Genomic DNA, 25746 nt, shown 5'->3' with positions numbered 1-25746 from the left:
CCATGCCCTCCTCCAGGGGATCTTCCCGACCCAGGGACTGAACTCGCATCTCTGATGTCTCCCTCATTGGCAGGTGGGTTTTTTTACCACCAGCGCCACCTAGGAAGCCACAATGACTATGCTAACAGCCTTCAAATTTATACTTCTGGCCCAGGCTTTCTCCCTTACCTCAAGATCTGTATATCCTACTAGAAACCTCTATAAAGATACTGGATGGGAAATATAAACTTAATATGTTTAAAACTGAACTCATCAATTTCCCTACCAACCTCTATTTTCTTTGGTATTATCTATCTTACCACTGTCTAAAAAGCTAAAGATTAGAAAACTAGAAACATTCTTGACTCAGGAATCATCCTTTTATATCCAAACTAACCTCAAGCCCCAGTGAGTTATCAAAAAATTATTCTAAGTTACACTTCTATATGGATGGGTAAGGTACTGTAGATGAATCTTCCTGCAGATAACAAGTATAAGTGCCGAATAAAATATGAAAAAAAAACAATTATCTGAAGACACTGAAGAGGGAACAAAAGCAGCGATATACTAGAAAAGAATCAATACTTGAAAGAAGGGAACAACATGGAATTAGTTTCCCTGTCCTTTGAAAGAAAAAAAAAAAAAAGCTTTGGCTTAAGGATAGGGTCCGGTGTGCACCACGTGGAATGCCTAAAACTACAACGTAAAACTCAGTCTTTCCAGTACGAAGCACCAGAAAAGTACTGAGGCAACAACAGTGGCTGGAAAGCCAGGTGGGAAATTCCAATTCTTTGTGTAAACACTGATCCAACGTAGGAGTTCAGCAGAATAAGCTCCAGAGAAGCCCAGTTCAGACTAAAGCCAGTGAAGTGAAATGTGAGCTGTCAGTTACGTCAGGGGACATAGTATCGCAATCTAAGTTCAGCCAAGGTCAATACTTTGTTTTAAAAAAAAACCCAAACAACCCAATACTCTCTGTAGGAACATAAGAGAAAAACAGAGTCAAGAGTTGATCTAGAATACAATCCAAAATTACTCAATATATGAAAAACATGGAAAAAAACTTCCTTCTTGGGAATGGGTACGTTCATAAGAGATCAATCCTGAGAACAGCCTAATAGACAGGAATTTTAAAGCAACTATTTTAACTACGCTCAAGAACAAAGGAAAATATTCATATAATGAATAAAAATACAGGAAATCTCTGAATGAAAAAACTATATAAGAATCAAAACAAATGCCTAAAATTAAAGAATAAATACCTGAAATAAAAATTCACTGGATGGTTTAACCACAGAATGCAGATGACAAGTAAAAGTGACTATCAACCAGGATTTTATTACCAAAAAAAAAAAGTCCAAAGCATGCCACAGTCAAACTTCTGAGAACCAAAGATGGAGCAAAAACACTGAAAGTTGGCAGAGAAAAGAAATTAATCAACCCACTGCACACATAAGAACAAGTCTTCAAATTAACAAGGACTTCTCATCAGCAACAAGGGGAATGAGAAGAAAGTGGAACAACATCCTTAAAATGCTGGAAGAAAAAACTTTAGAGGTTCTCTGTCAAGCAAAACTACTTTTCAAGAATGAAGGTAAAATAAAGATTATTTTCAGATAGAGTAACAAATATGAAGTATAAGAAACAGTAAAAAGATTCAGGTAGAATCCGGGCTGAACAGAAAAGCAAGAGAAGACAGTCCATGAATCAGTTCAGAAAACTGTGAGTATCAAATATATTTTAACATACGTCAGGGGAAGGGGGATAATTAACAAAAAAAAAAAAAACACCTCAAATATATCAATACACTACAGTAACAGATTTCCTCGACTGTAATCATCCTACTTAAAAACAGATTTTTACACCTACAAAGCAAGCCATTACTCCTCCTCTAATTGCTATATGGAATCCACAAATTCACACACACGCCTCACCTGGTTTGCTGCTTGCTTTAGTACTCTTGATGCTAGCTGTTGGCGTTGGGAGGATCTTTGCAGGTGTATATGTATTTAAAGATACTTTTCTTCTCATTATTGGACTGGAACGTGAAGTTAAACAGGCTGAAAAAGAAAAATCAAACAAAGTAATTCAGTAATTTTCTGGGGCAAGTCTATCAAATTTAAACTAATCAAATTATAAATAATTGAGTCAGACTGTCTTCCTATTAATATAGTACCCAGATGAGATTTATTTTCATGCAAGAAAATGCTAAAGATTCTTTCTTCTTTCTAATTAAGGTGGGGAGATTGAGAAGTGTGAAAAGAACAAGTAGGTACAATTCTTAAGTATGAAGACCTCTGGAATAGGACAGGCTGCAGTAGGGGGTGCTACTGGCATGAGCTTTTGGGATCCCAAACAAACGATGGCGGAGATAACACAAGGCAGATTTGTCAATTTTTGCAATCTTGGAAGAGGACCTGATAGCAGTAAAGAGTGTGTCTCTGAAAAACCAGTATGTGGAACAGCTGTGGCAAATGTGCCTGCAGGGGTTGATAACTAAGCGGGATGAATATAAAGTTCACACTGGCAGAATATCAACGTAGTCACTAATGAAATAATATACAAGTGACAATGGACATGAGTTTGGGTGGACTCCGGGAGTTGGCGATGGACAGGGAGGCCTGGCATGCTGCAGTCTATGGGGTCGCAAAGTGTCGGATACGACTGAGTGACTGAACCAAACTGATTAAAAAAGTGCTTAAAACATCTCATAAAGCAGTACATCATTACTTAGCTTTTTTCTGCTTACATCTCTATTATAACTTCCAACCAATTAGTATTCTGAAATTGAGGGTCAGTGCCTTGGTGTAAGGCAGGAGGAATACTGGAATGGGTTGCTATTTCCCACTCCAGGAGATCTTCCTGACCTAGATATTGAACCCACGTCTCTTGCATCTCCTGCACTGGCAGGCAGATTCTTTACCACTGCGCCACCTGCGAAGCCCTAACTGGCACCCTACTTTCTTTAATATTCAAAGAGAATGAAAAAAGCCCCACAATTTAGGAGACCTGGGTTTTAGTCTTGCTTGACCACTAACTGGTTGATTTCCTCAATGGTGTCTCTAAGTTTTTCCATCAATACAGTAAACTTCTCTCAAATGAAATCTTACATAAAATCAATCAAAGAATGGCCTAATAATTCAGCTTCTTTCTCTTCCTCATGGAACTTCCTAAAGCTCTTGGGAATACAGTCTGAAGACCAATGAACTAAATAAAATCTAAGGTTTATCCAGTTTTATGAACTGCATTAACTGTATTTATTTTCTCATTTAGTTCCCTTAGTAAGTAATGGAATGAAATTTTAAGAGAGCTAGAGGGATTGTGGTACAACTTGTATCTATGATATAGAGACGAGATCGGGTGCGTTCAGGGTGGTATATGGAAGAGTTAACGAGAACTGGAAAAGGAATTTAACATCTTTCAATTCATTAATATATCTCAGTAATGCACTCTGAGGAACTGAACTCATTAACCACAGAAATGAAGCCATCATAAAACTGCAATGCCGCAGTATAAACGAAGATTATCTTTTAGTAAATATCCCACCAAAGCCTCTTTCCAAAACAGGTGTCATTACTGCTACTTTAGCTTTAAGTCACAGATTGAAGATCTTCTCAATTCAAAACAGTTTTAATGCTTACCCTAAACTCTTATTTACTAACTATAGTCTTTCTTTAATTTCTATTTAAGATTATAATTCCCTGCCCCAAGGAAGCATAAAGTATAAAGTCAGGTAGAAGAGAAAAATGAGAATTTATTTATTCAGATTCTCTCTTGTGTTCTGAGGAACAGCACTGGCCTTTCTATTAGCTAACAGAGAAAGGAAAAGGAGAAACGTCCTTTAGTTTCCTCACTTCAACTGTACAGCTTGCAGATTATTTCATTTGGATTATTATCAATTCTCAGCATTAGATAAATTCATATGCACATTTTAAAATGGAAACCTACTTCTCCAAACCACTTCTAAAGTGAAATATTTTAAAACCTTCACACCAAGATACCTCTCAGGTTGAAAGCTGATCTCTGCCACCAGACGTGAAAGAGAAAAGCAAAAATGCAAGGGGTACTATCTGGACAGAATATGCTGAACAGACCTCTACAGAATCATACAGTGTGGTGGCCCAGGAAAGGGAAGAGAGTCACAGCCACACAAGACAGTGGCTTTCATCCCAAGATCTCCAATTTTATTCTTCAGGAAAACACATTTACAGCATTCTTCTTACGAAATACTACTTGGGATCTGCTTAGTCTCTCTGTCGTTTCCGACTCTTTGAGACCCCATGGACAGTAGCCCACCTTTTCAAACATATGACTAAGACTAGCAAGACTCTTAACCCTCAGCAGGGCGTGCTCTCCCAAAATGCATGCTTCCTACACTGGAATTCCAGCGTGCAGTGTCCTACAGTGCTGAAAATGGCAACAGCCAGCTGACTTCTTACACTTAAAAAGGAAGCCCTGAACATTCCCCAAACTGAAGTCCCTCAGAATAGTTCTATACAATATTTAAATGTGTTACCAAAATGTTTTCTCAACAAATAAGTTTTGGAAAATGTGGGTATGGAGTTTTCCTTATAATAAAGTTTCCAAAACTGGCTTAGCCACAAACCCCTTTACTTTACACAAAGGAATTAACCTCTTCAGAATATTTCCTACAGAACACAATTTGAAAAACTGTTGCCCTAATTTGCTCTCTTCAGTTAAGAGCTCTGAGTCAAAAGTATTCAGTGGATGAACACATGGGCATTAATGCAGACTAATATCCTGTCTTTTAAAAAAAGCTAATTATACAATGACAGTAGAAAATAAGACTATGATTTTTGTATTATATATTGCTGATTTCTACTGCTGGGTCTTAGATTTCTTCCTCCTTTTGGTAACAGAAAAAATTTGGGGGAAGTGTCAAGACAAGTGATACACTGCACATTACACCAAAGATTCCAAACAATGTTCTTGTATACCCCTTTCTCTCCTAAAATTCTACTTACTATCACTACTTGAATTTATATTTTCATAATTCTTTTATATTCAGATAAAATTTACTGTCTAAAAATCAAATAATAATAATTTTCCTACAAGTTTCAGGGGTCTTCCGTGGAACTTCACTTGATGGAGAAGCGATGGAAGCAAGAAATTCATCCACCTGCTTTAAGGACAGGGCATTGTGAAGCGTTTCTAGAGGACAAATAGATGGCACCATCGAATACAATTCAAAACCTGAGGGGAAAAAACAAAAACAAAACCAAAACCAAAAGTTGGATATCTTAGAATTCATTAACTGAAAAAGATCACTGCTTAGAACTGGACAGTTTAGGTCTTTTCAATCTACCACAGGCAAACACACACGATCTCTGAAGTCATGACACCAGATGCTATGCAGTATGGGGCCGGAACAAGATGTGACAGAGACTTCATTTTAAATATAATCACAAGATTCAGCATGCACACGATTCATTCTGTATTTGGAAAATCTAAGAGTAATGCTTTAAAAACCTGGGGGAATAAAAAAAAAAAAAATAATACACTGTTTTCATGGTTTTTACTTTTTAAAATCAGGTCTATTTGATAGATGAATAAGCTGATGCCATGTGTCCCTGATGCTGGAATGCTAAAGGTAACTTCTTGTTGAAAAACAATTAAGTAATTGCTTATGAAGAGTGATTTTAAATACTTTTCTAGTCATACCAAGGCCAACAACACTTCTAGTGTGACCCCAAAGCAACATCCATTCATTTATGCTGAAATTAAAATTTCAAAACATATTTCACCTACCTTGACTGAATTAACACAATTAATCCTATTGTTGGAAATTGCTAGCTGAGTGAAGTCAGGCCAAGTAAAAAGCCATACAAAATACAAATATTTCTGCATTCAACAATGGCACAAATACAAAAATTTCATGAAACAAACCATGCAGGTATGTATTAATACCATCCATGAAACCAAAGCACTTAAATATACAGCTTCTTTAAACAAATAGGACCTAGATTATTTACTTTTTTATAAACATTGCTTATTTACATTTTATTCAACTGAATGGCTTTTAAAATTGTTTTTAGATACAACTAAAATACCAAGTCTTTCTGCATCTATTTCCTCCAAAAAGAGATACTTTTAATGTTTAGTTTCTATATAAAGTCTAATATTTTTAACTTAAAATAAAAATTAATTAAACTTAAGTTGATTGGAAAACTTTCTGCTTCAATAGACATGTGCTCATTTTAACACTGACTTATATTTGATTTGGGGAGAAAATACTGATGTAAGAATTGTCTAATTCTTAGTTGGAATAGGGAAACTCTAGTTAAAAGAGAATCTAATTTTTCAATGAAAACAACCAAAGGATTTACAAAACTGGTATGTTTGATTTCCAGGGGCAAACCAAAGCATGACAGAACATTACATATACTTAAAACAAAACTATAATACCATAATAGCAGCTAAAGCACCTACGTTAAGCACTAAAGAAATTAGGCTTGCACAAGTATTACATTTTTTTTTAAATTACAAGATTCATGCAAAAAAGCGCAAACCCTTTCCTTGCATTACATTAAACATTGTGGCTTTTTAAAAAAATCCTTTCCTCAGAATGGTTATTAGTTTTTTGTAAAACTATTTTCCTGCATTTGCTTGTTAAATTTTGTTAACAGGCAAATGACAATATAATCGAGTCCCTTTGGACTGCATCTTTTTCCATCTATCTATAGTGAACTTTTTCTTTAATGCACAATGAAAGGGTTAGCGCAGCAATTTAAAAAGCCGCCTTGCTGTCATGTTTAGAAACTATAGAAACATACCACTGGAGCCTAGAAACTCCACAGAGGAAACGGACCAGCACCTATAGAGGTGTAGGTGTTCTGCACAGAGGCCCAGAAAATAAGGTAAAGCACTGTCAGAAGATACTTGTTTCACCATGTTCCTTGAACTAAAGATGAAGGGGAGGGGTTAAGTCCATGATATGTGTTAAGATGGAAAAAACATAAAAGTTAAGGAAAATAAAAAGTAAAAGAAAGAGTCAAATGACAATTCATAGGACAGGTCAGACAACACAGCAAAAAAAAAAAAAAAAAAGAAAGAAAATTTGAAAACCCAAGAGAAATATTTCTAGAGTTGAAAGGGATGCATTTTATAAGCATCAAGTCACACAATGTGTGGAAAAATCCACATTTTTTTAAAAAAGCCTACATCAAAAGAATATAAAATTATTTTCTGTTAAACTTAACAAAGGCTTTTTTTTTAAGCTTCAATAGGCAAAGATTTCTCCTGTATAAAACTTGCAATACTGGCACAATAACACATAAGCACTCTGCACAAAAACTACAGTCAGTCTTAAACCTTCAACATCTCTTCTTCAGAATTTTGCGATTTTTGTTTTTCTTGTGACTTCAGTTTTCTTCTAAGAAGTTCTTACACATGTTGGTTCTTTAGAAGCTGTAGCTGTATCAAATAAGGGTCTTTTTCTTCAAAAAGATGCATATAAACAGATACAATGGAGGAAAAGAATATTTAGCTTTAAGGCCAAATTTTCACTTGTTGAGAATTGGATCTTCATACTCCACCTTCAAGAAGTATTAGTGCACTGTTACTTAGGTGTCCTCTTAAAAGGATTCAGAAGGAGGGAAATGACAACAAACTTGTGTTCAATCCTTGAGCTTCATAAAAGTTTCTGAAAAACCTGACTTGAATTTTTGAAAGACATACTTACAATTAAAAAGAAAAAGAAAAAAAGTTGCAGGGATTAAAAACAACTTCACACTGAATAAAAGTGAAAACATGTAGGTTTTCTTTGAAATTCTTTGATTCTGAGTTTTTTTTTTTTAATGATTAGTAAATATTCCTTTGTCCCACAAGAAAAAAACTCTATGTAAGAAACCTGTAATAGTGCAAAATTCTGTGTGTAAGTAATGGCCACACAATTTTCCTCTTCAGGCTCAAATACTGAATTTAATTGAACCAGCTGTCTAGATTTTTAGCCTAATCATCTTCCTGTGAGTAGCCCTCCAAATTCTAACAAAAAGCAAGGGACCCTTCCCGAAACTGTTTGCCTGACAGTGGCAAACCACACGGCCATGGCAGGACTAAGTGAATGCTGAATGATGTTTTCAGAGTGCTCTAGGCAAAACTGGGTTTTGCTTTAGACAGTCAGGGATCAATAATGTTACACAGTGAAACCTGCATCCCCTGGTTCTCAAGAACTTTTCAAGGACACATCTCATTTGGCTATTTGACAGATATGATCCCGTATTTTAGATAAATAGCTCAATGAAACAATCATGTGATCAGAAGAGAAATTCATAAGAAGATCATTAACTTACTAAGAATTAAAAAGAAAATAAATAATATTTATTGTTTCATTTTTAAAATTATGTAGATTGATCACTTGAGAAATCAGAAGGAACTTTTAGGTGCTAATTAAGTATTAAAACTCATCACTGTGGTCATTTAAAAGTTTGATGAGTAGTGCTAAATCACTGCGTAAATTATAGCTGAAAAAGGGAGTTAGACAGTATCAATATTTGGGGTGAACAATAAGTTAGAATTGTATGCCAATTGAAATTAAGGATTGAGAAATGTATGATACTGTATATCCCACATTTTAAAATCAAAGAAAAATAAAAAAGGATGAAGCAGGGGATTATCTTTTAAAATAAAAGCAAAACGTACCATTGGTTGGGTGTCGAGCAAATGAGATAGAAAACCTTTTAACAGCAGAACCGCGTGTGGCGTCTGAGAAAGAGAAAAACAGGTACCTGAAATTCGTAACAGCTACCAAAAGAAGGACACTTAAAAAAAGAGGAGGAAAAACAAATATATAAGGAGGTTAGAATTAGGTGACATGCAGAAGGGACAATGAGAGAGGGAAATAAGCCAAATACTTGTTAAAAGAAGTAAAATGGCTTGATGATAGAGGCAAAGTGTTCAATAAAATATACAAAAGAAAGAAAAGCAGGATGAGCTGGCAATTCTGATAAATCCATGTTTTACTAACTAAAATGAACTTGTGGATACATGAGAAAAAGTTTTAGATAAAGCTAATTTCAAAAGGGCTAGTAAGTACTCCTATTAACAAAAGGGGCATGCTTTGATGAGCCGCAAGAGACTTTCTGAATATTAAAACTCAAGGTGCATTAACAACAGTGAGATTTCCTTCACCTAGCGATCCTAAAATACTCTCACCTTATGTTTATTCTTACAAAAATAATGCCAATATGTTTTCTTGTAAACATTCCATTCACTTTATTTAGAAGTAAAATAAGGGTTAAGAATAAAAAATGTTTAAGAGAACAAAGAAAGATTTATTCTTTATACAATGGCTTATTAGCTATTTAAAAGAATATACGTGATACAGTTCTAAATTTCATATTTCAATGAAATACTCATTGAACAAGTACTGTAAGTCTAACTGTGATTAACTGCTTGATGAAAGGTGGACCTAAGGAGTGGATAACAGAGCACCCTGGTAGTCGCTCAGGCAAAGGGTGACGGGATCCTGTCTGCACCCGCCAGTGGCCTTCGGCTTGCCTTTGAGAAGTATCGTATGCTCACGGATGTGTGCATGGGTGCAGGTATGGTTCTGTGTGTGCATGTGTGCACATACCATCTATGCAGCCAGAAGAGGTCAGCTTTTTACGATGAGTACGAGCATAATCCTGTAGGTTAGGTGCGCTTGAAGAAGCCCCGAGCACCGAGGTGCTAAACAGGCCCGCACAGTGAGACCCTGATGGGAGTTAGAGAAAATACACACAACAACGGGTGTTCTTCTGTTCACATGGGGACGCATGCAGCATGCAACAACACGGCTCTTACCACACGCACTTGGCAGTGCCCTCAACAGGCTCACAATTCACTTATAATGTCAACTTAATACAGTCACCACCACCATTTACCATATGTACAAATGGAGGCATTTTACACTGGAGAAAATGTTCTTTGAGGAAAATAATATACCCACACAATAATTAGACATATACATATTAAAAGTATTAAAAAACACTATCATAACAATTAATTTAGGATGATAAGGAATTTTGTCAATCAGTTTGTATGAGCAGGCAATATTAGAAAACCTCTCCTAGCACAAATTAAATAATATTAAATCAATATTTTTGAATGTATATCTGTGAATGAAGAAGCTTTCCTGATGCCCCTGAATGTGAGTTATCAATATCTGTTATGAAATAAAGTAAATCAAAGTTTACTTATTTGCAAGAAGGCCAGGTGAAACAATTCCTTTTACAGTGTGGTCATTCAGGCCTAAATCACTCTAAATTTCTAATACTTAAAAAACGTAAGATCTTAATTAATAAGAAGCCCAATTTGATGCTTAACTTGTAGTAAAAGTCTTTATAACCAAGGAAACCTTTTACCATTAGGTAGGGATTAAGTAAATTTTTATCAGATACATTACAATATGTAAAGAAAGGAGTAATGTGTGTGTGTGTGTGTATCTGGCAAAATAAAGAAAGGAGTAATATGTGTGTGTGTGTGTGTGTGTGTGTGTGTGTGTGTGTGTGTGTGTGTGTGTGTGTGTGTGTGTGTGTGTGTATCTGGCAAAATACCGCGGGGATATCAAAAGGTATCATTGTAACATATGCATAATTAAAGAAAGATTTTTCAAGTAGGTAGGCATCAAGGGACCATTCATATACTTAGAATAGAGATAATAGTACATACATAGTTAAAACATTATGAAATTTGTTGTTATTAAACTGATTTAGATAATTATTTACAGAAAATGTCATTATCTGATGCAGTTTATCAATAATGATTTTAAAGCCAAAATAAATTTAGAAAGGTTTTCTTCAATATTGCTTTGCTTGAGTGTTCGCAAAGAACCAATTATGTTCTATAGGTCAATAAAAAAATCAGCACTGCCACTAAACATTAGTTTTGCTTTGGCTTTCTCTAAGGGATGACCAAAAAGATCACTAGTATACCTAGACAGGTAAATAACTAGGTAAACTAATTTTAAGTGAAATACTCTCTACTTGAAAAATTTTTTAACCAGAAAAGTAGGTTCTTTTTGTATGCACTAGCCTATTTTCAACTTTATCAACTGGGAAAATGAAGTTTCCTTCCTAAATTAAAACATGCTGGGATTTTAACTTACAGAGCTAGATTAAAAATGAGCACTGGCAATTAGACTGAGCAGTTTATGTTATGGGCACTTGAAAGCATTATAAAACAAAATTAATGTCATTTCTTGTTCATTTCATCAAAACTTTACTGTATATTTCCAGCTTTACAACTCAACATTTCTGAATTAGTGCATGTTACATAAACACTAAAGCATAGCATTTGGTCATGCTTTCACCTCTGAAGAGTTTTACACGTGTGCAAAATCCTGAGTCTCAGGTTTGGAATACAACTTCCTTCAGACCACATACCTACAGTAGGGTTCTGCTTCTGTTCTACAAGAGTTCTTGGTGTTCGTAAGTAATTAGCATTTTCAGATACAACCTGCAGAAGGAAAGCAAAATAAATGAAGTAAAACAGTAAAATAAACCAAAATGTCCATACTTCATTTGCAGCCTGTTTCAGACAGACAAAGGTTAATAAGCTGTATGATAAATATTAGTAGAAATACACAAGATATGAAAGATCATGCAAGATCCCCTTGTGAAGGGAGTCCATTTCATATGAGGTCCTTGCAATGAAGTGGTGCGAAGCAGGCATTCAGAATAAATATCACGTATGAAACAAGACAGATGAAAAGAAACAATTAATATAGACTGATATAATTTCACTCTCCCTTAAAAGAAGCCAAATGCCCACTCTTAAACAGCTCCTGTATTTGAAGGGGGAGAAAACAATCACAAACAATAGAAAAGACAGACAGAGACTGTTGAGATCACCATACAATTACTGATCCATGCACAGGCTTTATCAGAGTAACCTTTGAATATTCACAGCCTTAATGGATACCATAATCCCTTTTCCTATAATCAATGCATTGTATTTCCAAAAGGAAATTGCTGAAGTTCTTGGAAAAGTCATGTGTAACAGCAGACCTTCCATTGTGAAAAATCCCCCAAACCCACAGTATTTTAAGTTTCCAAATGTCACCACAAAAAGTCCTTCTGAAGTCATTTATTTTGACTCCTTTTGTTGGGGCATATTGTTGATGGTCACGTATACATTGTCCCCTTTTATCTTAAAGAAAGTATTAAGATAATATACAGCTAAAAAAAAAACCACCATATTGTATGTAATTAAGATACTTTCAGATAATACAAAGTGAGGGAGAGAATCACCAGTATTAGATGTATCCTGCTAATTAACACAGGGCCACATAAATCTGGATATTTGAAAAAAAATTTTCAGGTTCTCAGCAAATTCCAAATGGAATCTATTTTTCAATTATGGAGGAAAAGGTTATTAAATTTCCTTACTATCAAATTACATAACTTTATTTCTGAATATTTTAAAGGACAATTAGAAACAATGTCTTTCCTTTTAAAAAAATGTTATTAACAAGCTAAAGTTCCAGGAATGTAAATTTTATTGACTAATTTTAAAATCCTGGATATTTAACCCCCTCCAGTAAAAATGCTAAACACAAGCAATGTAAGTGGTTTCTTTCCCTCAAAATATTGTCAGACATCACAAGCGTTTCAAAATGAATTCAAAATTAAAAAACGGAAGGATTTACTCTGATGTAAAATATAAGGGATTAGATGTCCTCCAAGACAGCTGTTTGTTGCTCTGAATGCGGGGAGGAAAAATGTTTAATGAAGTAAAGTTTAAAAACCTGTTGCCATGAGCCAAAAATACTGGATGTGAAAGCCAGTGATTTGGGGGAGACAGGGGAAGAGGTGATTTGTTCCCCTGATCTGCGTCTTCGACGCCCAGTGCCCACACCACTGGTGTAATGCAGCCAGCTACCAGTACCCTCTGGGCTAGACACACTCAGGGGGCTCTCTTCCTGGAAGTGAGAAAAGGGGCAAAAAAAAAAAAAGCAGAGCATGCAAAGTTAGATACAACAGAGCCAAATGACCAGAAAGAAAAAAAAATACAGTTTGTTTGTGCTTACCAATTTTTTAAAAAACTATTAAACAGTAATTTGGGAGCCAAATATTTTAATATTTGAGAAATTGATAGGACTCACTTATAAATCTAAATGTGAGTAATAACAATTATGACAATTACTTTCTTATCTTAAAATACAAAATATTTATACTGCTTAATAGTTGTCTTCTCTCTTAGAACTGGAAAGATTTTAACAATTATCTTGGCAATGTTAAAAATTTGAACGTGTTCTGCTTAATTTTAGATATTCAAGAGGTTTTATGCTATACTGGGTAAACTTTTCAACCCAAAGCACTAAAGAATCCTTCAAAGGGTTAAAGAGACTTCCAGTGTATATAATGTATAAAGGAAAAGTTGTTTGCCAGACAAAAATATTAGAGATCATAAGATGAAGGATTCAAATTGCACTTGTCTACACTTCTATGCTATTTATTTACTCCTTCCAAAGATTATTTGTAGAGTTCAGTAGACAAAACATGCAGCAAACATTCTCATTTTACATGTTTGCATGTTCAGGTTTCAGACAGTGAGGACATAGTAAAATCTACTTGCACAAAATGAAGAGAATAGTCTTTTTCTCTGTGTGTCTTTGGGAAGTACAAACTTCTGATATCCATGGAGATGATGGACGCTGGAAAAAGTCTTCAAGGTTTTACTTGAATAATTTACCTTATGGAAGTAAAAGTTTAGCATGGCATAGAAATAATCGCTTGAAAGCAACTATTTAAATATTTATGAGAAAAAGGTTTAGCACTGTGTTCTGTGTTTTAAGAGTAAACAAAGGGCAGTGATTTTGTTGAAGATTTCACAAATACAGTTCTGTTGGAAAATGCAGTCAAGGAATACATTTACTGTATCAGTGTTACAGACATTTTTTGGAGTGCAGAAAAAGGTTTAATGGTGAAATTCTAAACAACCTGATAAATTACAGATTGCTTTGTTCAAAATCATCAAAATCACTGCCCTCACACAAATGATATTTTAGGCTATATTAATAAATGTCATTTACCAATTTTCTGAAATTAAAGATAAATGAAAATAACCCCAGGTTTCTCATTCTTAAATTAAGCTATTAGAGCAAATAACCCCAAATTCTATAATTGTTAATCATCCTCTTTTATAATTAACTTAAAATATCCCATTCATGGGAAACCCTAACTAGTATGCACTTTCTATTATAAAACTACAACAATCTATTTTATTTAGATGATGCTTTTCCTATGCATAATTATTGAATTGGGAGACTCAAAAGCACATATGCCTGTATAATTTGGGGCGAGAGAAACGAGCATATTCTTTTTTTGGTGTGTATGTTCTTACTTACCAACTGCTATATAGTATACCTAACAAGATTTGGCGTATTTAATCATCAAAAAATATTTTAGCTTAAAAGTTGATGGTGCTTCCTATCTTTACACTTTTACTTGAGAATTTAGAAAATATAAGCACTGATTTCATATCAGAGATGAATCATCCTATAGAAAATATAAATAACCCAAAATGAAGGTATTTAAAGAATAAAAATGTATCCCAGATGTTAAAGATGTTACTTAACAAACTTCATTCCAACTGCTCAACTTTCCTTTTAAATGTTATTTTAGTAACTACTTAAATGTTATTTTGTTAGCATAAGAATTAGCCTAAGTTATTTAATTATAGATCTAAGTACAAAGGTAAATTTTTCAATTACAGCATCAAATTTTCAAATTCCTATTCTGACTTTTACAATCAGTTTAACAATTTAGAATGTCACATCTTAACCTACAGTGTCACTGGAATCAGCTGTTGCTGAAGTGTCTGTCAATTCCTCACTACTTTTAACCAAAAATTATTCCTGACCCATTAAATCAGATTTTTTTAAAAGTTCTTTGTTAGACTAACCTAAAGTGACCAGGCAAAAAATGGATCAGTTTTTAGAAAGGCCTTATTTTACTACTTATATTCAACTTTGTTATGAAATCTATAAAGCTCCAAATTCTAAAAGTAATCTTTGTATTTTCTGCCTCTACATTTTAAAAAATTTATTTGAAAAATTGATAAAATTGACAGTTAAAAATCTGGTAGGTTCCCAAGCTTAATAATTAAAGCTGTATTTTCTTTTCTGTTTTATTAAAATATAGTTAGTTTACTTCATTAAAAAAACATGCTCTGACAAATATACTTACTTCATTTGTAGCCATCTTCCTAGATCTTGGAAGTGGAGACTTCCTGTGTATATGAATTGGCTCTGATACCATAGGCTTAAACAATATCACAGCTCGATCAACCTCATCTTTTTTAGAAGTATGTGGTTCATCATCACTATCAATTTTAAAAGCTCTCCTTCCTTCATTCTATGCAGAAAGAATATAACATAATAAATTCAGATAAAACAAATCACTCTTTTTAGATGAACAAATTAAACCACCAACTGCTATCGTCGCTTGAAGTACATATATACAAGTTTACTTATTCAAATGGATTGATAACTGAATTCTTATGAAAATCTAGTATTATTCTGGGTATTTTAAGACAGATGACAGAGTTCCTAACTTCAAGAAATACATATACTCTCTGGATAAATGAAATAATAAAATGACAATTAAAAAGCCATATAAAACAAAATGCTTAGTAAAATTTCATCCAATGCCCAAATAAATAAGCAATATTCATAAATGACAGTAAAAAAAAAAAAAAAAATAGGTCAGTTTTGTTACCAGTAATGTCATCAACTCAAGCACAAACTGAAACAATATCTGGTTATAGAAAATTCAAATTCTATTCCAAATATTTCTAACAAATGTGATGACTGCACACTTAAATAACAATCATTTGACGACTCACTGACTATTTACTGAGTACTACCATGTGTCAAGACTCAGATGAATAAGATATTGTCCCAAAAATATAAGAGTCTCAAAGTATAGTACAGAAAATAGGTTAAGTTTAAAAAGGTTATATTAAATATTCATCTAAATAGAATGGATAAATTGGGACATGGTCATACAGTGAAACACATATTTTAAAGCAGTAAGAATGGGCAAACCAGAACTAATTACATCAGTGAACCTCACAAATATACGTTAGCTAAAAGAAGCCAAAGTATGTAAAAACCTTCATTAAACTAAGGGGTATAAAAAATAAACTTCAACTCAGGTAAGGTATATCTGAAAACTAGAAAAAATCATCACAGTTAATAATAAATCACTGAAAGAGAAGAATGCTCATCATCACGAAATCTACTCAACATTTTACTGGACATCTGTCATCATTCAGAGATATGATCATATACATAGAAAATTAAAATGACTGGATAAATTATCAGAATGAATAAACAGCATACAGTAAGGTTGCTAGTTATAAAATCTTTATACAAAAATGAGTTAAAATTCAATTGAAAATAGCAAACAAAATAAAATTTAAATGAGTCATTTATGACAACATTAAAAAAGAATTTAGCAATTAACCTGACAAATAAAAGATATTAAAACAATTTTATCAAAAAGATATAAAGAATAGCCAACTAAATTCAGAGATATATATACCAAGTCCTAGGACTAGAAGATTCAATTCTGAAGTGTTATGTCCAGAGAAAACTAGAAGAAGTGTTATGTCTCTCAACATGATCTGCAGAGGTTATCTAATTTCAATAAAAATCCCTAAACATTACTTTCTGCTTTAGTCTGGGAATGAACAAGGATGATTGCTATCAATACTTCTACTCAGCACTATACTGGTCCTAGCCAGTAGCACTTCACAAAAAACATAATCAAATGGCCAATGAATGTAAGAAAAAGTACTAATCCTTACTGGTCGTGAGGATAATGTAAATTTAAGACACAAATGAGTTGCCAAACAACTCATTAAAAACACTAATCATACGAAGTGCTGATAAAGACATGGCAGTATCTTTGGAAAGTTATTTGACTGTATTTTTAAAAACTGAACATATGCATACCCTATAACCCAGCAATTTTATACATTTTATCCAAAAGAAATGCATACATATGCTCAGAAAAAGACCTGAACAAGAATGTCCATAAAAGCATCCATCTTCAAACCCTGAACTGCAAACAAACCAAATGATCATCACAGTGAAATGGATTAACAAACTGCACCATATTTATTTAATGTAATACTACATGGCAACAGAAATGAAGAACAGATGAATTTCAAACACATAATGAAAGAAGCCAAATCCACTTCCCATCCCTAAAAAAGCACGTTTTGTGAGTTCATTTATATATAAAGTCCAAAAGTAGACAAAGTTAATCTATGTGCCAGAAGTCAAGATAGTAGTTATCTTTGGGGAGAAAGGAGGAAGGTTATGATATTGAGGGACACAACTATTTCTTCTCAAATGATATTATTCTATGACCCAGCTAGCTGTTTTACAACTGTGTTTATTTTGTGATATATCATTAAACTACACACTTATGATTTAGGAGTGTTTACCAATATGTATCATAGTTTAGTAGTAAAAAAAAGTTTAAGGCTGAATACATATTTAACTCTGTAAGGTTATAAGAATTAAAATGCGGTAATTAACTCCAAGTGTTTAGTAAAGCATGGACTGTCCTCAAGTAAAACAACAGCCAAAAACAGAAACTATAGTTGTCCATTCTAAATAATGATCTTAAAAATCCCCCAAAAAATCTAGAGAAAGGAGAAAATATAAAATTCTAATATGCTTAAAAAAGTGTATCAATCCAAACCATACCTCAAGAAGTTTAAACCACCTTGCTATTTAGTAGTTGAGATAAGAATTACAGTATGTAACAGAAAATTCTTAAAGTCACATTTAAATTTAGGACTGCAGTAACTATGCAATGAAAATTTCATCTTCATTACCTCCCTTGAAGCTGGTCTATATCCATAGCCAGAGGGTAAATTTTTGTCTTCTTCACATCCTTTGGCTCCTGGACTGAAATGTAACTCAACATGAAAGCGTTCCTCAGAGGAAAGATCCTAAAAAAATATTATAGAACATCTTCAAAATGAGAAACTTCAAATTATTGATTTACGTCTGGTAACACATGCAAGAATAAACAGAAGAAATGTACAAAAAAGCTCTTAATGTCCCAGATAACCACTATGGTGTGGTCTCTCACCTAGAGTCAGATATCCCAGAGTGTGAAGTCAAGAGGGCCTTAGGAAGCATCACTATGAACAAAGCTAGTGGAGGTGATGGAGTTACATCTGAGTTATCTGAAACCCTCAAAGATGACGCTGTTAAAGTGCTGCACTCATTAAGCCAGCAAATTTGGGAAACTCAGCAGTGGCCACACACAACCGCAAAAGGTCAGTTTTCATTCCAACCCCAAAGAAAGACAATGTCAAAGAATGCTCAAACTACCACAAAACTGCACTCATTTCACATGCGAGCAAGATAATCCTTAATAATAGTTCAAAATCCTTCAAGCTAGGCTTCAGCAGTATGTGAACTGAGAACTTACAGATGTACAAGCAGGATTTAGAAAAGGCCAAAGAGATCAAATTGCCAATATACACTGGATAATAGAAAAGGCAAGGGAATTTTAAAAACATCTAATGCTGCTTCACTGACTATGTTAAAGCCTTTGATGGTGTGGATCACAGCAAACTGGAATATTCTTAAAGAGATGGGAATACCAGACCACATTACCTGCCTCCTGAGAAACCCGTATGCAGGTCAAGAAGCAACAGTCAGAATTGGACCTGGAACAACAGACTGGTTCCAAACTGGGAAACAGGTACATCAAGGCTGTATATTGTCACTCTGCTTATTTAACTTATATGAAGAGTACATCACATGAAATGCTGGGCTGGATGAATCACAAGGTGGAATCAAGATTGCCAGAAAAAATATCAACAACCTCAGATATGCAGATGGGAGAAACTGAAGAGGAACTAAAAAACCTCTTGATAAAGGTAAAAGAGGAGAGTAAAAAAGCTGTCTTAAAACTCAACATTCAAAAAACGAAGATCATGACATTTGGTCCTATCACATGATGGCAAATGGATAGGGAAAAAGTGGAAACAGTGTCATTTCATCTTCTTGTGCTCCAAAATCAATGCATACAGTGACTGCAGCCATGAAATTAAAAAGATGCTTGCTCCTTGGAAGAACAGCTACGACAAACCTAGATGGTGTATTAAAAAGCAGAGATACCACATTGCCGACAAAGTCTATATAGTCAAAGCTATAGTTTTTCCAGTAGTCATGTAAGGACGTGAGAGCTGGACCATAAATAAGGCTGAGCACTGAAGAACTGACACTTCCTAACTGTGGTGCTGGAGAGGGCTCTTGAGAGCCCCTTGGATAGAAAGGAGATCAAACCAGTTAATTGTAAAGGAAATCAACTCTGAACAATCACAGGAAGGACTGCTGCTGAAGCTCCAATACTTTGGCCACCTGACACGAAGTGCTGACTCATTGGAAAAGGCCCTGATGCTGGGAAAGATTGAAGGCAGGAGGAGAAGGGGACAACAGAGGATGATGGTTGGATGGCATCACCGACTCAACGGACACGAGTTTGAGCAAACTCAGGGAGATAGTGAAGGACAGGGAAGCCTGGTGTTCTGCATTTCATGGCGTTTCAGAGTCGGGCACAACTTAGCGACTGAACACATGCAAATCAAGAACTCTGTTACCTTGTTAGGATCTTCATACAGCATGATAACAATCTGAGTCATGTAGTTGAGTTCATTGACAACATTTAAATAATCCATAGCTCGTTTCCACTGTTCATCCTTTGATTCCTGAACAAAAGTATATAGTAAGCATTTTCTCATATTCCTTGAAAATCACTTTATTTTCATTATGACAGCTCATTTAATCCTAACTGACATACACAAATGAAATACTTCCACAATCTTTCAAAATAACTCCACTAATTTAAATTTAATATATCACCTAAGCTTAAATAATTTTAATTCTCTTACCAGTAGTATTAGAAACTCTAGTGGTATTTTTTTTTTTTAGTAACTCATAGAAAGTAAAAATAAAGACTATCTTGAGATATGATACCTATTAATTGAATTTTGAGGGTAAGGGGCAGTTGTTAACCTTAAGTTCCAATGTAACTAATATAGTGTCATGCTTCATAAACAGAACACTATCCCATGAAAGTAATGACTATAATTAAATATCTCTCATTCCACTGTAGTTTTTTAAACTGTAGATATTTTTAAAACAATCAGCAGGAGAAAGCACAGGCAGATTCCTAAAACCATCTCCTTCATTCTTAAAATCACTCCACCATCATTTAGAGAATCAATGGTCTTTAAACATGTAATTAAAGAGCTTCAGAACTGAAAGGGACCTTACAGAACATGTATTACAAGCATTCAAAGTAGAAAATTCTATCTCAAAAGGCAAAACTACTCAAAGTTCAAACTCTACAATAATCGACAAGGTCTACTGAAATCTTATGTATATCAGAGATAATGTCCTTCATCTCATGTCATAAACATTACAAATATATAAACGCACCCAACAATTTTTTTGTATATGAGGGTTTTGTATATACACTGAGAGTATATAAGAGTTTCGGCTTTAGTATAGAATGTGTTTTAAGAAAAAATAAAATTTGATATGTAAAAGCCAAAAGTCAAGCCCACACACTGATTTTTTTTAATTCCACACATATTTCTTTTTTAAATTTGGATATCGTCTATCTCTGAGAAAGCATTCCAAGTTTTTGGAAAGTAAAGTTAAAGCAATATCATGTAATTTGTGTAATTACATGTATACTTAAGCCTCATTTCAACAAATGGCTATTAACACATTTAAATGCTCTAGAACAGTTGCTCCCAACTTAAGCAACACTCCACAGTAAAAACTGCATCTGTGTGTTTGTGTGTGTGTCTATGTTTGAGGAGGGGGTATGTGCAAAGATGTATATACATTTTCTTTCAAAATTGATAGGAAAAACAAATTAGCATAGCATTACTGAATACCACTAGATGTGAATGATTGTAAGTGATGGGCTTAAGTTAAATATTAAAAATTTTCAAGATTGAAAAGATCTATTAGATTCTGTGATATGGCATTATTAAGAAGACCATGTAATATCTAATTCAGTGGTACAGATACAGACTTTGCTAGGTCTGCTGTAATGAAAAGATAAAACAAAATATTTTGTAGCATCTTCTTAAACACAATTAATATGCAAGAATTCATAAAAATCTTTTTTAAACAATTAAGGATCATTAAATATATTCCTTGTAATCTTATTTATAATCTTATTTCCTCAATAAATCTTTAAAAAAAAATCTATTATGGAGAGACAGCTTTTACCAAGTCTACATTGAAAAATGAAAAATCTCAACTGGGAAGAGACCATATAAGGTTTTAATTATATTAGCTACAGGCTCTTATTAAGATAATATGAGTTGGGATAATTAATTATGGTTCAAATAAATTTTTTAAAGTTTTAAAATTAGCAAACAGGACATCATTTTGGTATACAGCTTAATTTTCACTTTAATTGTTTTAAACCCCAGAAGCCCAGGTTTTTATGGCAGTGGAGTTATCCAGCTTTTGTTTTAGAAATGTAGCTGAATGCAATACATACAACTGCTACCACACTCTTTAGATCACTGTGAGACAGCCTCCTAGCTGGCTTCCTCACATCCTTCTACCTATCTAATGCCTACACAGCAACCAAAGCCATTCAATTCCTTGCTTAAAACATTTCAAGGGCTTCCCAATCCTGGAATGGCTCTCCAATCTTATCTGCGACAATTTTATCCATCATTCACTTTTATTCTCCAACCATAGGCTTCCTATCCATTTCCATATCCTCTGTTCTTTCTATCTTATAATTAAGTGCAAGGTTAAAGGGTGATCACATAAGAAATGTATCTCTCCCCCCTCAAAACAATTCCATCATTATTAACGGATATATAAGCTCTTGCCTTTGCTAATTAGGAGTCATTTTTTTTCTCTGTTTCTTTAATTAAAGCTTCACTAATCCACATGGACTTCCCAGGTGGCTCAATGGTAAACAATCCGTCTGCCAACGCAGGAGATGCAACAGACGTGGGTTTGATCCCTGGGTCGGGAAGGTGCCCTGGAGTAGGAAATGACAACCCGCTCCAGTACTCTGGCCTAGAAAATCCCATGGGCAGAGAAGCCTGGCAGGCTACAGTCCATGTGTCACAAAGAGTTGGACATGACTGAGTGACTGAGCACACATAATCTGCATATGTAGTCAAGGGATGCCACTTTGCTATTCCATTAAGGAATAAAAAAAGAAAAACAAAGGGGAAAGAACAGATGAATTAGAAAAGTTGATGGGAATGGAACACTTACACAGCCTTAGGGTAACTCTGTTAATAACTATTCATCAAGGCCCAATGATAAGAGATTAAGAATCAAGAGACATATGCCAAATCTTCATGTATATCTCACTGCCCTTTATTTTAATAAGTACAAAAGAATCCAAAGTTGAATTCATTTTCTTTTAAGGATTACTTTTTTATAGATGTGCATAAATGTATATACCCATATATATATATATGTATATATATAAGTCAATTTTTTAATTCTTATTTTTTGGTAGCTTAGAGATGGCTGAAAAGATATTTTTGATATATAATAGAAGTGACAGTGTATTCTAGATAATCTGTGGTTTGAGTGTCCTGAGAAAGGGGTATTATAATTTCTAAATCTGTTTGGTTAGCACTTCTACTGCTAATATCTAAAATGTCATTTTTCTCACTTTTTCAAATACAGACTTCCTGGGAATCTCATCAACAGCTGCTGCCTCAGCCATCATTAATGTGCTGGCTTCCGAACTCTTGTGACTTCAGCTCACACCTCTAGCCTTACATATGAACATGCTACTGGTCATCTTCACTTGATTTATCTTCACCTGTTTATCTCACTATTGTATGTTGAACGTATGACAGATAATTCGTGTCTTCATTTCATAGGTCTTTGAAATGAGACCGAGTTCTCTTGAGAACTAGCGCCTCAAACTCAAGCTGTCTAAAACTAAACTCATTGCTTTCCTTCTAACGCCTGATATTTCCGCAAATGTTACTCATCTCAGTGAATGATGGATAATTTTGTAGATGATCCTATGCTGGTAATATGGGAACCTTCCTTGACTCTCCTTTCTTACTTTCCATACCTGTAAGCACAGGAAGGGCCTCAAGGAGAGTGTTAAGGCAAGTTAAGATGCCTCAAAAAGAGTGTTAATGAAAGCCTAAAGGACACTGAGGAGACTGTTGGTGAGGGATCATAGGAGGGTTAAAAAAACCTTATTGGAAACTATAGGATAAAAAATGCTTGCTACGTAGTGGCATAAAATATAGAAATACTATAGCTTGTAGATAGTGGATTTCAACGAACTAGCTACCAAGATTTCCTGAAAAAATTCTGAAAACACCACCAAGATTCTTCTTGTTGCCTCTGATAAACATTGAGGAGAGGGAGATAAGCTATAGGAAATGGTTAATTAAAAAGGAACCAAGACTTGCAGGAATCAGAAATAAAACTGTTTCTTATTTCCAGCCTCTCCAGAGAGTAAACAATGCTATAGTTAAAAAGTGGCTTTTAGGAAGAATGGAAACACAAGAATCTGTCATGAAAACATGGGTATTATGGTAAAAACACTTGCTAAGGCTTCAGAAAGACTTGGGGCTCACAGATTTTTCAAAGACACGATGACTTCTCAGGATCATATGAGCATGTCTCTCAGATACTCCCTATTAAACAATAAAGACTGCTGAGTACTCTCTCAGCAGCCAAAGAGGGAGTCCAATGTACAAACAGACTTACTCTTAAGAGATCTGTGGGAATGAATTAATAGAGTAGATTATAAATTATTCCTTTTTTTTTTTTTTTAATTATACCATCTTGAACTAAAAGTAAACAGACCTTTGGATCTCCAAACTTCTTTGGGCAGGAAGCAGGTTAAAAAAACTACTTAGCTGCAAGCATGAGCTACTTTTTATGGAGAAGGAAGGATGACCTAGATGAAGCCATCAAGAATCAAAAGTATAAAGCCATGAACCATTAAAAACAACTCCCAGTAGCATGACAGAGCCCTGATTAAGGAATGGGCATTAAGTACCTAGGCACACTTCAAAACTGCTATGGACCAGTGACCGTGGTGTAACTTCTGTTTTCCCCTCTTTTTGAAAAGGTTGCCTACAGCAGTTATTCTATGCTTCTCAATACTGTATGTCAAATATATGACAGACAGATAATTGGTGTCTTCATTTCACAGGTCTCTGAAACAAGACTGAGTTCTCCTGAGCACTCAAGGGGTTCTGCCCAAAGAGTCCCACCCATATCTGGACTATTTAGATAAGGAGATCCTGGAGATCAAGTTTATGCTATAATAGGTAAGCCTAGAGGAATATTGTGGAGGAGATTAAGTGAATCCTGCACGTGGGAGAAATGTGGACTGTATGGTAACATACTGTGACAGACCCTGTTTTTCAAACATGGCAGCCAAAATATGTCCAATCCCAAGGCCTCATCTTACAGTGAGTGACAAGTGACATTCCACTCATCTAGTACTATGCGTCTATTTCCCCTTCCTTGAACCTGGATGGATCTCTGTGACCACTTCAACCAAAAATGCTTGGTAAAACAAAGCACGCAACCTTGTAGGCTAGATCCTAAAAATGCTTTGTGCTTGCTCTTTTTTCTCTTAGTGCACTTCTGGAGCTCAGCAGCTATCTTCTGAGGGATACGCTGTATTCTGAGGTCACATGAAGAGGCCATGGTAGGTATTCTGGTCCATGACCCCAGCTGAGCCCCCACCTGACAATCAGCACAGTAAGAACTAGACGTGAGAAAAAAGCTGTGAGGTGATCTGAGCTCCAGCCACTGTCTGACTGCAATCTCATGAGAGACACAATGCCTAAATGACCCAAGTCAAGCATTTAACCATGACAGAGAAAAAAAAATGCCTGTACTTGTTTTAAGCCAGTAAGCTTTGGTACTGATTTATTATGTTACAGTAAGTAAGAGTCACACGTCCAAACACCAAATCCTATCGATTTTAACCCCTAAATAATGCAAATTCATCAGCTTCTCTTCATCTTTCTGTCACCGGCTTGTAGATCACTTAGAATATTTTGTATTATTGTTAGCCTAAAGGAGTTTTCTCCAAAAGGAAGAAAACAAGTCATTATCTCCAACATCTAACACAGTGCTTGGTAAACAGTAGACTCTTGACAAATGATGGCAAATAATGAATTATTAAAAACTGTACAATAAAAAATGATGTCAGTGATTTGATTACAAATTCAGTAACACATATTTGTTAAGTAGATTGAGGTAACTTATTCTACTTACGTCGCATAAGGCACCATAGCGAAGAATAGACAGTAAAGAATGTACGTGACTTTCACTGGTGAAATATAATCTGGTACGGACATGACGTTCAGGTGACAGAACACCTCTGGAATACCTAAAAGTCAGAAGCAGACAGTGTTGAAACATAACTGTACAGTTAAGACTTATTAAGTACTGAAATTATTTTGTAAAATGGAATTTAATCTTTCTAGAAGTAAAAGAACATAGTAAGTCAATCTATCACTCTTTCAATCACAAATTGAGGTGTTCTTAGTAGACATTTCTCTAACATGAAGATAACTGAAACTAACTGAGACCACTGAGATTAGTCAAAGAAGAGTTAGTATTAGTCAAGTTCACTGTAAGAAGGTCATGTAAGCACCTTTATTAATAATGAAAGATCACAGCGCTAAAGGAGCTCACAGATGCTAATGCTGCTGAATGAGGATGATCACTGATGA

At 34.7% G+C, this 25746-nt stretch overlaps 1 protein-coding gene across 10 annotated transcripts in view; it reads right to left on the bottom strand.

Annotated features, from left to right (window-relative positions):
- The window catches only part of PPIP5K2 (diphosphoinositol pentakisphosphate kinase 2), a 76038-nt gene that overhangs the window by 1986 nt on the left and 48306 nt on the right, over positions 1-25746 (bottom strand). For 3 of the 10 annotated variants that reach the window (XM_061152103.1, XM_061152096.1, XM_061152097.1), the window contains exons 20-29: positions 25286-25400; positions 19618-19725; positions 17836-17952; positions 15171-15338; positions 12728-12901; positions 11364-11436; positions 9575-9694; positions 8641-8703; positions 5053-5193; positions 1914-2039 (exon numbers count right to left, since the gene is read on the bottom strand). In XM_061152103.1, coding sequence (XP_061008086.1) covers positions 1914-2039; positions 5053-5193; positions 8641-8703; positions 9575-9694; positions 11364-11436; positions 12728-12901; positions 15171-15338; positions 17836-17952; positions 19618-19725; positions 25286-25400 — 1205 coding nt within the window. The remainder of the gene's footprint in view (positions 1-1913; positions 2040-5052; positions 5194-8640; positions 8704-9574; positions 9695-11363; positions 11437-12727; positions 12902-15170; positions 15339-17835; positions 17953-19617; positions 19726-25285; positions 25401-25746) is intronic. The other 7 variants (XM_061152100.1, XM_061152101.1, XM_061152105.1 and 4 more) reach the window with 5 other exon arrangements.

The sequence above is a fragment of the Dama dama genome, chromosome 9 (genome assembly GCF_033118175.1).
Source record: "Dama dama isolate Ldn47 chromosome 9, ASM3311817v1, whole genome shotgun sequence".
NCBI classification, from domain to species: Eukaryota; Metazoa; Chordata; class Mammalia; order Artiodactyla; family Cervidae; genus Dama; species Dama dama.
The sequence above is the reverse complement of the archived record's forward strand: the minus strand, read 5'-3'. Positions and strand labels throughout refer to the sequence as shown.